Source organism: Cricetulus griseus, chromosome 7 (assembly GCF_003668045.3).
Source record: "Cricetulus griseus strain 17A/GY chromosome 7, alternate assembly CriGri-PICRH-1.0, whole genome shotgun sequence".
NCBI classification, from domain to species: Eukaryota; Metazoa; Chordata; class Mammalia; order Rodentia; family Cricetidae; genus Cricetulus; species Cricetulus griseus.
In genome coordinates this window covers 133,180,168-133,192,489 of record NC_048600.1, presented here as the reverse complement: position 1 = coordinate 133,192,489, position 12,322 = coordinate 133,180,168, and the positions used below count along the sequence as shown (strand labels likewise).

The 12,322-nt window shown below is 51.3% G+C and overlaps 1 protein-coding gene across 10 annotated transcripts in view; it reads right to left on the bottom strand.

Moving 5' to 3' along the window:
- Aspscr1 (ASPSCR1 tether for SLC2A4, UBX domain containing) overlaps positions 1-12,322 on the bottom strand; it is a 40,017-nt gene that overhangs the window by 15,841 nt on the left and 11,854 nt on the right. For 9 of the 10 annotated variants that reach the window (XR_003487095.2, XM_035448280.1, XM_027425362.2 and 6 more), the window contains exons 5-7: positions 8,687-8,744; positions 6,985-7,058; positions 6,218-6,647 (exon numbers count right to left, since the gene is read on the bottom strand). Coding sequence is in view for 9 of the 10 variants with exons in the window: in XM_035448280.1 (XP_035304171.1) it covers positions 6,218-6,647; positions 6,985-7,058; positions 8,687-8,744 (562 nt within the window). In the remaining variant the exon portion in view is untranslated. Of the gene's footprint in view, positions 1-6,217; positions 6,648-6,984; positions 7,059-8,686; positions 8,745-9,865; positions 9,940-12,322 lie in introns of those variants that run through there. The other variant, XM_035448283.1, reaches the window with a different exon arrangement.

Here is a 12,322-nt window from a genome sequence, read left to right as displayed (position 1 = left end):
GCCCATGGCCTTATCTACCTCCTCCAAAGTCCACAAGTGCCTTGCTCATCTCATTCTGTACAGGATGCTGAGGAAGCTGAGGCTTAAGCAGCCTAGCAATGACTCTCTGCATATGCTGAGAGAATGCAACTAGACAGAGCCCAGGGCAGGGACAGCCAGGACAAGTCAGCCAAAGGCCAGGGGCCCTCCAGACGTAGGACCTGAAGAGGCCAGGCCATGATGTCGTGCAAGTATGTTCAGGGCTACCCACAACACATAGGTGACATGCACAAACCTTGAGAGACACAGGCTGCACTGATGGACAGGGCATGCAGCAGGCAGCACTGGCCTTCCGAGATCGATGTCCCTCTCTTGTAACTACTACCTCCAGAGTTAGGGAACAACTACTTGCTCTTGGTATAGCACAACCACAGTCATCCTGGAGCAGAGTCTTAGCCCAGGAGTCATGGCATAAAATGAGCAGTGATGTCCAGGTTTGGGGCAATGGCAGTAGGGGCTGTTGTTTGAGGGGGAGTCACAAGACTCTCCCCTGGGAGTCCAGCCATTATTCTTTGTCCAGCCCTCCAACTGTACATGGCCCTGAAGTCTTGAAAAGAGCTAGAGTATATAGAAGGTGGAATGTTAAGAGAAGATGGGATTCCACTGAGACAGCTTCTGTAAGGTCCTGTAACCCTTCACCAATGGGCTTGGATGGACAGGGCTATACATGGGGTGGATAAAGTGCTCACACAACATCAGGGCACATACAGGGACCAGCCCCAGTTAATATGAAATACTTTTTTGATTCCCAGGCTGGACAGAGAGAGGGGAGAGAGGGAAAGAAAGCTGGCAAATGCAAAGGTCAGAAATAAGCAGTTAACCTAAACTCACATGTGGCTGAAAATAAACCATCACTGGCAACTGGCCCTGAAAGAAAGAATGGCTTGACCCAAATTTATCCCGAATCTCAAATATGTGGGCTGAAGAAGACAGAACTCAGAGACCCACTGTCAATGCAGAAAAAGCTGCCTGCAAGCCAGGCACTCGGGAGGCAGAGGCAGGCAAATCTCTGTGAGTTCAAAGCCAGCCTGAACTGGTTCACAGAGTGCCAGGACAGCCAAGGCTACACAGAGAAACCCTGTTACAAAAAACAAAAAGACAAAAAAAAGCTGCCTGTAGATCTCGGCACCTGTATCTGAAGAGAAAGATCTTAGAAAACTCAGGAGTAATGCCCTTAGCCTTAACAACCTTTCTTAAGGTTGTTAACAGTACAGCCATAGAATGTTTCCCTACGGCCTGCCATGACAAAAGAACACTAAAAGAGACAAGATGGGTCTGACATATAAAAGATGGCCCAAGACAGTCACAGAGACCCCAAAAGAAATGCAGACAGACTTCCTGGAAGTGATAAAGGGCCATCTGTGACAGTGTATCAGGAATTCTTGATACTATTTGCCATACCACAAAAAGTAATCTCAAGTGTCCAAGTCCTACATTAAAGGGTAGAACACGACAACTGTATAGAAAAAAAATAAAAAAAAAAAAGTGAGGTCCACAGCTGAGGTGCCACGACCCAACAGCGGGAAGACTAATTGTCCCAAAGTAAACAGAAACTCAACATAACTCCACGCAATTTCCAACAGCAATTTCTCAGGAACTCGGCTAACGTCCTGAAAACTATTTGAAAGGATAAAGTTCTTGAAGAGACATGTCACTTTTGGCAAAGAGAGGCAAGGAGGAGACTTGCTCTGGCAACCATTCCAAGATGAGCCTCAGCTAGAACCAGCAGGGAGGGAGACCAGCCCCACAGACTGGATGTCACTGGGACAGAGCAAGCAGGAAGCTGTGGCTGAAGACAGCACAGGGAAACCGGTCAGAACAAAGCACTCATTGGAAACCTAGAGAATTCTTTCTCATACTCTGCACATAGAACAAAAATTAATCCATGGAGCCAAAGAACATCAAAGCCACAGACATCACCTGATAACTCTGAAAGTACAAAGATCAGGAGCAAAGGTTCCACAGGCCCGAGCAGCTAGATTCTACCTAGGCTTTCTGTGCAAGAGGGGACACCACCATCACAGTCACAATGACTCAACTACCACAACACAAAACAGCAGAAACTCAATGGAGTTAGGAAAACTAGAGGCTGAAGGACGTCACAGCACAAAGGCAAAGCTCAGGTGCCAATAACGTGGAGGGGTGTGCTCAATGACCAAAGGCAGAGTGTTAGGAAACACACTCCAGGGGCTGGAGAGATGGCTCAGAGGTTAAGAGCACTGACTGCTCTTCCAGAGGACCTGAGTTCAATTCCCAGCAACCACATGGTGGCTCACAACCATCTGTAATGAGATCTGGTGCCCTCTTCTGGTGTGCAGATATACATGGAAGCAGAATGTTGTATACATAATAAATAAATAAAATCTTAAAAAACAAAAGCTGTCTTAAAAAAACATAAAAAAAAAGGAAACACACTCCAAGCACTCAGCAGTTAAGAGTGCTTACTGCTCTTGCAGACAACCGAAGTTTGATTCTTAGCAGCTTACAACAGCCTACAACTCCAGCTCCAGAGGATCCAATGTCCTCTTCTGGCCTCATGCACATACACAAACACATACATACACAATTAAAATTAAAATACAGCTGCTTTAACACATACTCACACTCATGCACACACATTCATATACACACTCACACATACACACTCACACATTCACTCACACACACACACACTTACATTTTCACCACCACCACCACCCATCTCATTGGCAACTGTCCGATGTAGCCAACAGCCCAAGGCACTGAGGAGCTGTAAGACTGCAGGCTGGTATGAAGATGTTATCAGCATGCCCAGCAGTATAGGATCTCCAAGTGTGGTGGGTGGGAGGGCGATGAGCAATGAGGAGGATCAAACCACAGAGTATACGTACATCCGTCAATCACAGGATGGGAACCCCCTGCCCCCCCAAAAAAAACATAGAGGATGCTGGAGGAGGCCAAACTAGGGGAGAGAGACGGATAAAGAGGCAAAGCACAGAGGGTACACTAGGCAGTGAAAGGACCCCAGCAGACATTCTCCCAAATGGTGGCCTCTGTCATTATATCTGTGTCCAAACCCACAGCAAATCTGAATGTAAGCCATGGGCCTGCACAATGGGGATGTGCCCAGTCAGACTGTCCACTTCACGGGATGTCCTGTCTCCAAACACTATTAACAGTAGTGACAGCAACCCACCAGTGCCTCACCACCAAGGGGAATGTGAGCATCGTAAGAGCAGGGCCACGAGGAACAGGGCAGAAGAAAGTAGAGTTGTGCAGGTAGGGACACCACCTACACCCATGTCACTTTAGAGTGAAACAAGTGACAACATGAGTCCCAGACTGCTTTCAGAGTCTGGGTCTGAGGACCAGGAAGCTGCCTAATAATGATATCCCAGGCAGGAAACTTGTGTCCAATCAAACCTCTCTCCAAGCCAGGCCTGGTGGCACTTGGACAGATGAAATAGGAAGGTCACAAGATCAAGCTCATCCTAGCTACATGATCAAGAGCTATCTAAAAAAAAAAAAAAAAAAAAAAAAAAAAAAAAAAAAAAAAAAGGAAGGAAGGAAGAAAGAAAAAAACAAAAGGGCTAAGGAGATGCCTTAGTGGTTACGGAACTCACTCAACAAACATGAGGATGGGATTACAGGTCCTCAGAACCCACATAAAGGCCAGGTGGCCTTTAGTTCCAGCACTGTGGAGGCAGAGGCAGGTGCATCTCTTGTGAGTTCAAGGCCAGCTTGGTCTACAGAGCGAGTTCTAAGACATCCAGGGCTATATAGAGAAACCCTGTCATGAAAAGCCAAAAACATAAAATAATATCTCAAAAATTTTTAGGAAAATAAGTAAATTTAATCATCCTTCCCAAACAGCTGCCTTCTTTTAAGATGCCAGCTACAAGACTCCAGGTTCCAGGCCATGGCTACCTCGTAGCCTGGCCCAGGGTTAATGTCAGGCAATGTGCTAGCCAGAGAAAGACCCTCTCCAGCCCTTGGGCAAGAAACCACAGGTCTTGCTAAATGACATCCTGCTTGGAAGACTGGGGCCCTTCCTTCCCACGATCAAGCCGATGAAGGAGTGGAACTGACAGCCCAGGAACTTCAGTATTTTCTGAGGAACTCTTCAGGTGAGTTTTATTCATGGAGGGTACTCTAGAGTTGCCCAGAGGGCCTAAGGACAAGCAGATGCCATACCTGAAGCAAAAAAATGTGTGCATATGGGAACACCCATGGCACACAACTTCCCAAGAGGATGTTTCTGTCTAAGCTACAGAGTTCCAAAGATGAGACAAACAGAAAAATACACCAGCTTTGAGGGCAGAACAGCCCACAGTGGCCCACACCATGTTTTCCTACTAGACAGGGCTGTTAGCCAGTGCAGGGGAGACAGGGGAAAAGGACACTGGCATGGCCTGGACCTTCACCCCACCCCTGGTGCGAAGGTGGCCTCTGGCAGGAGTGCCACCCCAGGCCGGGAAAAGGTGTTCACAAGGCCACATCCTGGCCCATCGACTGTCCACAAAGAGTGATCTAAAATAAAACATTCTTCCACTCCCTGAGGGGTGGCAGGAATCACCCACCACCAGGCTGGCATGGTAAGGAGGATCAGAGATAAATGGGGTGGAGGTAACAGCGACAGCTGCAGCTCAAATATGGACCCAGAACAAGACAAAGAGCTGTACAAGGCATGGTAGTGCACACCTTTAACTCCAGCACTCAGGGGAAAGAATCAGGCAGATCTCTGTTCAAGGCCAGTCTGGACTACACAGTAATACTCTGTTCTCAAAAAAACAAGAACAGGAGAAAATGATGAAGAACTGTTCCGTAAAACTAGTTAAATGGGTCTGCACCGCAATGTAAACACACAGCAACAGGTGCACCGCAGTGCCGGGCGCACCGCAATGTAAACACACAGCAACAGGTGCACCGCAGTGCCGGGCGCACCGCAATGTAAACACACAGCAACAGGTGCACCGCAGTGCCGGGCGCACCGCAATGTAAACACACAGCAACAGGTGCACCGCAGTGCCGGGCGCACCGCAATGTAAACACACAGCAACAGGTGCACCGCAGTGCCGGGCGCACCGCAATGTAAACACACAGCAACAGGTGCACCGCAGTGCCGGGCGCACTGCAATGTAAACACACAGCAACAGGCGCACCGCAGTGCCGGGCGCACCGCAGTGCCGGGTGCACTGCAATGTAAACACACAGCAACAGGTGCACTGCAATATAAACACACAGCAACAGGTGCACTGCAATGCCGGGCGCACTGCAATGTAAACACACAGCAACAGATACACCGCAGTGCCGGGCACACTGCAATATAAACACACAGCAACAGGCGCACCACAGTGCCGGGCGCACTGCAATGTAAACTCACAGCAACAGGTGCACCGCAGTGCCGGGCGCACTGCAATGCAAACACACAGCAACAGGTGCACCGCAGTGCCGGGCGCACTGCAATGTAAACTCACAGCAACAGGTGCACTGCAATGCCGGGCGCACTGCAATGTAAACTCACAGCAACAGGTGCACTGCAATGCCGGGCGCACTGCAATGTAAACTCACAGCAACAGGTGCACTGCACAGTAACGAGCTTGATCCCAAGAGAGCCCACCATTCAAAAAGTAACACAGCACAGGTTATGTTAGAGTAGGGACCACTGAGCAGGCCACTTTCTGAGAGCTCAGGAGAATGAACTGCTCTCTCCTCCCAACTAAGATGAGCAACAGCCAGAAGTACTTTCCATACCAAAGTCATCCCTACCAGCAAGCTCAAGTCCCTGTTTAAACCTTCCAGGACATTCTAGATTATCCTGGCCCACAGACAATTTCACTGCCTTTCTTACACAATTCACTCCTACCTAACACAATCTCCATCTGTGTCTCAAACCTGCTGCCCAGCAACAAGATGACAGGAAAGATGCCTGGCATGGGACAATCAATGCTCAAAGCCACTTTCACCTTATCAAAACCTCCCAGCCAGGCAAGAAGGTAGGTAGCTGCTGTTCTCAGTCACCCCACTGGAATGAGCATGCTGGTGATGATATGGACAGTTCATATTTCCACATGTTAAATGGGAAGCTCAGACAGTCCTGTTTCCAGGAGATGCCTGAAAAACTGTGGTCACCATAGCCAGCATGGCCAGCATTCAGTCTTGGTCAGGAGAAAGCCCCAGGCCTCAATATACTCCTTACCGGTTCAGGCTCCTGCTGGGGCTCCTCACCAGGCTTTGACTTCTTGGGCTTAGAAGGGCCTCCAGAGCCAGAGGAAGACTTGAGAGACTTGGCTGAATGTGATGTCAGAGATCTCAAGGACCCAGAAGGGCCCCCCAGCCGCTGCCCCCCACCAGAGAAGGGAACGAAAGGGGCAGATGCAGACTCCTTTGTGCTTTGCTTTGTCTGAGCATCTGCTGGCTTTGGGCCACTCCCAAGGCTGGCCTCTGAGGTGTTTGCATCACCCTGATGGTTCAGGTCTCCCCTGCTGAACTCCCCAGAGTTCAAAGGAAGCAAGGGGCTGCTAGATGCCTGGTCAGCTGACATGGAGGAGATTGGACTTCCTGGGGCCTTGCTCCTGACTGCAATGGGCTCCTGTTTGCCCACGGTGTCACACTGCTTTATGACAAACCTGGGGGAGCAAAACAGTGAGTGTGATACCACAGAGTGAGTGGCCCTTCCCTCCTCCAGGGTCCCTTGTGAAATCCACTTCTCTCTACAGAGGAGAAAAAAGAAAATGGCTGGAAGGAGTTGTCCCTGAAGGCAGCTATGGTCACCAATCACCAAGAGTGCCACATTACCCACATTCCTAATCCCAGGCACAGTTTCTCCCCAGTTTTTCCATATTCCTCCTCCCCCAGGTTCTCCACCTCAGTCTCTGAAGTGCTGGGATTATAGGCATGAGTCACACCTGGCTCCCTTTCTTTTACTAAACAAATCTCCAAGCCTAGAGTCTCTGATGCCCCTACCTGATGGTGGCACTACCGCCTGTTAGGCCCAGTGACTGAAGCGTTGTATTCTGCAAGGCAGTTCTACCAGTCACCTGCAGAAAAACAAAGGACACATGGGCCCCTGCCTGGATCCTCAAGCCTGGAACAACTCCTTCTACCTACCCAGCCCTGGTTGATAAAATCCCCCCATCCACACCCCTCAGCTATCCCCGAGAGTCCCCATGTTGTGTGACAGCAAGTATGCAACTGCTCTGCAGCTAATGAGGACCCTCTAGCCATCTGTCTCCTGACCTGGCCTGACCTCAGCTGTGCACTAAGCCCACCATGTCTAGAGAGGGCAGACTCAGCTACCCAGAATCCTGTGCTCAGCCCTCACTCTGCTTAGTGACAGGAGACTGAAGGCTCACAGAGGGCTTCTTGGGGATCAGAGCAGATTGCAAGCCCCAGACTCCCAATGACTCCCTGAGCTCCAGGCTCCAGGCTCCAGGCTCCAGGCTCCAGGCTCCAGAACCATCACTGGCCAGCATCTATCTCCATGGGCCTCCCTAGTATCTTTCTAAACACTTAGACCTGTCATAGCCCCAGGCCACCACATGCCAGTCAACCTCATGGCCCTCTACAACAATAGGCAAGAGACAGCAGGCAACTTGAGTCTGGAGGCTCTAGACAGATAGGTCCCTGCATCAGGTTCTTCTTAGTACCACACAGGTGTCAACCAGGCCACAGAGAGTCCACCCTGTCTGGTAGACTGAAGGCAAGGTGGTGGCACCACTCTTCAAAACTCTTTGAGCTGTAAGAGCCCCAAGTCAGCATGCATGGCCTCGTGCTCTTCTGGCCTGGCCTGGCCTGGGTGACAGATCCCTCTCTGCACACCAGAGTGACTGTGGCAACTGCTCTACTATCTCCAGCCTCAGCTACTTAGAAACACTGCCCAGGCTGTCTAGGTCCTCCCCTCTCCCAGGTCACTTCTGACAACTCAGCTCAAGGCAGGAAGGGCTCAGGCAAGACAGGCCACACCCACTAAACCAATGCTGGCCCTCTGAGGAGCTATCCGAGAGACCCAGAGTATGAGGCCAAGCAGGGTGATCAGGCCAAGCAGGGGTCCTGTGGCCATCTCTCCACAGGAAGAATGTGGTCAGAGCAGCCTCCTACACCCCACACAGCCCTGGGTTGAAGCATCTCAAGCGGGGATAACAGAGAAAAGTCCTGTCCCACCCCAGGGCCTTCCTGAGGACCCGAAGAGACTGCACGCCTCTGCCTAAGCCAGGACAAGGCACTGGGCCAGGGAAGAAACAAAAAGCCCCTGTGAGGTCAGGGGACCCAGGGCTAGGAGGGGTCCTCAAGGTGGCAGGCGGGGCTGGCGGGCCGGCACGGCCTCACTGCCAGCTTTGCCTGCACCACGCTGCACTTGGGTTTGAAAAAGATCAAAACACGGAGCAAAGCAAATATTTACTAAAATGAAACCACTTTTGTGACTCCCCGGCTTTGAGAGAAGCTGAAAAAACAAACAGGGCACTGAGGGAGGTTTCGGGAGCAGCCTAGGCGGCCGTGGTCGGCTTCCAGTGGAGCCGGCTGTTCCGCTTTTTTCCACAGAACACTCCATGCTTTCAGGGGCTGTTGCTCCTGCCGCGGCTTTGAAGACTCAAGTCAGTGAGATTTCCAGGCTGGAAAGTGGGCTGGGCTGCTGGTGTAGGAGAGCAGTCGGGTGGCCAACACCTACCTCATCCCTCATGTACACACAAACAGGGGTCCTCTCACCCAGATGCTGCAGACGCTCCCTGTAAAGAGAAGAAAGAAAACATCAGGAGTCCACCACAGGGGATAGCAGAGACTTCAGGGCCCCTAGCCCAGCACCACGGAAATTTCAGGGTTCCAAGCTCAGGGCCTCAGCCCTCTGCTAGCCAGCTTCCAGCCTTTCTAGTTCTCTCCTATATCCCATAACCTTCAGGAGGCAGCAACCAAGTGCTGCGTGGAGTCCCAAGAAGGGTCTCAGCCATCAGCACATGGCCTAGGATCCCTCCTAACCCCTCCAGCCAAAAGGCCACCACATGGCACGAGACCTGAAGGGGACGAGCAGCCCTACACCCACGCTGCACACTGCCATCACCACCTCACGAAACCTCCAAGCAGTCTGGAGGGTCCTGGGTCTAGCCTTTATCTGGAACTGCCTCTAAGAGCTGACACCCAAGAACAGCTCAAGACACAGACTGGCTCAGCAGACTCTACAGCATCTCAGTCCTCAAGCACTGCCATGAGCTATTCCGTGAGCCCAGACCCCAAGAGGAGACACAAGGGCTGAGAGAAGACAGTGGTCTCTCAGAGAGCTAGAGATAACAGTTCATGGCCCGCAGGCAGCCTGAGGTAATGGCCTAAAGCTTGTACTTGACCCAGTACCCCAAAGCCCAAAGTACTGGATTGTACCCAATTCCACCATGTCCCTTTTGTGCCTAGACACAGAGAAGCAAAACCAGATGTCCTCAGGGTTAGCTCCCAAGGTGATGGTTACCCAAAACAGGACGGCAAGGGCAGAGAACAGGAAAGGGCTGGTAAGCACCACAGATGACAGACATGGTAGGCACCTCCCCCACTCTCCCCACCTTCCAAACAATGTCCCTGAAGCTAAGCACCCTTTCTCTTCTCCACCACTCTGCACATGGAAGCCCCAAGGAGCACCCAGGGGCACTGGTTGGACCCAAGCTTAGAAAGTCACACAGTGACACCCCCAACACACATACATACACAATACACACACACACACACACACACACACACACACACACACACACATTTTGCTAACACACAAGGTCAGAGGACTGGCTGGCCCTAGGCATTTCCTCAGCCAGTGCCCATGACAACCGAATGGAAATTAGTTTCTACATCTAGAGAGCCCAACTAAGACCTTAGTGAAAACAAGCTCAGGTCAGCTGTTCTCCAAAGGAAAACAGGAGTTAGGTCCATGGGCAAGGACTAAACGAAGAAAACCGAAACACAGCCAGGCCTCAGAGCCATTATGGCCCTGACAGATGGGCAGAGTCACGACAGGAACTGAGCTGGTGGCCAGGAGTCAGGACAGCAAGGATTAGGTAAGTGTTGGGCTTGGGGCAGGGTGGGGCGGGGCGGGGTGGGGCAGGGGAGGGCAGCACAGGGCGAGGTAGATGCCAGTGTGCGAGGATCACTTATATGTAAGACACATGCACAGGGCAGAGTCCTCAGGATAGTATCTGGAAACCCCCCCCAGTGATAACCCAAGTGCTCAAAGGACCTTTGGGGCACGTGTGTGCCAAACACAGCTCCCATGGGTCGGGGTCCCGGGCGTGACCCTGGCAGTGGTGAAATGACAAGGGCTTCCTGCCAGATCCACAGCCAACAGCAAGGACAGCAGAAACACAGATGAGCATCTGAACCCAAGTCCATCAGCAGACCTCTGCAGCCTGTGTGCAGGGTGTGTTTTCCTTTGATATTCTGCTCTGTTTTTGCCCTGTATGTCCCTCACCCCTGGAGTACTGCCTTTCCTGACAAGGCCCGACACTGCCGCTTCAACTGTGTGCAGAGGCCTTGTCAGGCCATCAGGACAACAGAACTTAAGGAGACCGCAAAACCCACCCTGCAAACAGGCTTATGGCTCAGTGGGACATGTAAGGTCCACAGCTGGTATCCCCTCTGTAGAACTGTAGAGGGCCTTTCATACAAGTCACTGTGTAACTGTACTGGAACCACTCTTACTGGCCCAAGAAGACAGGCCTGAGAACAAGGATATTGACTGGGAATGAAGACAAGAACACTAAGGGACTTTACCTCCCAGATACCAGACACATAACACACTCCTACAAGTAGACCACACTGCCTGCCACCTGACTAGTAGACACCCAAACTAGCAACAAGGGCATAGCCAATGCAGTGCCCCTTCCAGGACCCTTACCTGAGCCATTATAGGATAACAAACCGGAGATGGAGACAAAGTGACCAGACATTTGCTACTTCTTCAGAGCAAGCAGCAGGCAGATCACACTCCCTCGTGCAGTCTAGAGGAGCAGTGTGTAAACATGCCATGTGGCCACAGGCCCAGGAAGGGGCAGCCAAAATAGCTTCCAGACCTGCCACCCCTGCCTAGCAAGCAGAACTGCCAGTCCTGGTGATGGGATTAGAAGACATCCCCTCATGCACTAGTGGGGACACCATCACACCCACACAGACTTCACAGGGCCTACTCCTTCCCCCCAGACCAGACTGAGCCACAGGACGTCAAGCTCCAGATGAGAAATGTACCATAGGTGGTGGCTAACGGAGCGGCTCACCACTCACCCACATAAGAGATGCCCCTAGGCACAAGGAAAGTGCTAGTGGTATCCAGCAAGGTCTCCAAGACCAGCAAGTCTCCCCTGGCAGGAGGAGTGTGGCTCAGCAGGACGTAGATGCCATTGCTGTTGCCTTCAGATACATGCTTCACCCACCACAAAGCTCACCATCTCCCTAGGAGTGGACAGTCTGAGTATTTGGGGCTCAGCTCCTTGTGAGGTCACTGTATGCTGGGGACAAGCACTGTCTATAGCCTTTGTATAAGTCATTTGTTCAGACTTCACTAATACACAAGTGGTGTTAACATCAGTGCTTCCAAGAAAAGCCTGGCACTACTATGTCCCCAAATACGACAATGACACACACAGGTAAAACCAGCAAAAACGAAAAAACAAAAACAAAACAAAGCACCAGATCTGCGACTGCAGTTAGTATGATTTCTCCGGGTTTAGGTGCCCTGTGAGGGTGAAGCCATGTCCTAAGAGCACTAGGTGCCAGTGCCCACTGCCATGTGCAGCGGATTATCTGTCTAGAGCCAAATGAGGAGGCCCAGACAACAGCCTACACAAGTCTAAGGAAAGAAGCCTCCGTCCTACCCAGACAGTTTCAGCCAGGAGCTGAGCTGGTACCCACTGGGTATACAAACCTACCCTGAATATGGCCACAGGCTTGACCTCAGAGCCCCAGGGAGTGCTATGATCACCCACAGTCTTCTCTATAACCTGTCATACCCTGTGGACCCCAAGAATCACCCAGCTCCCCTGAGAGTTGTAGTTGACCACTCAAAGTTAGGAGTGGCAGAGAAAAGGCTCGGGCCACATAGTAAGACCAGGGTGGGACAAAGGGACAGGTGCAGAGAAGAGGACCCAGTTGAGAAAGGGGAACATCTGGACAGAGGGCAAATGGAGCCAGTAGGGTACTAGGAGTGTCCAGCACACACAGTTGGCATCTCTGAGGGCAAGTCCCCACTGCAACGAGCTCATGAACTTGACATTTACAAAGCAAGCAAACAAACAAAAAGAACCAAAAACCAAAAAAATCACCACACTGTTCCCAAACA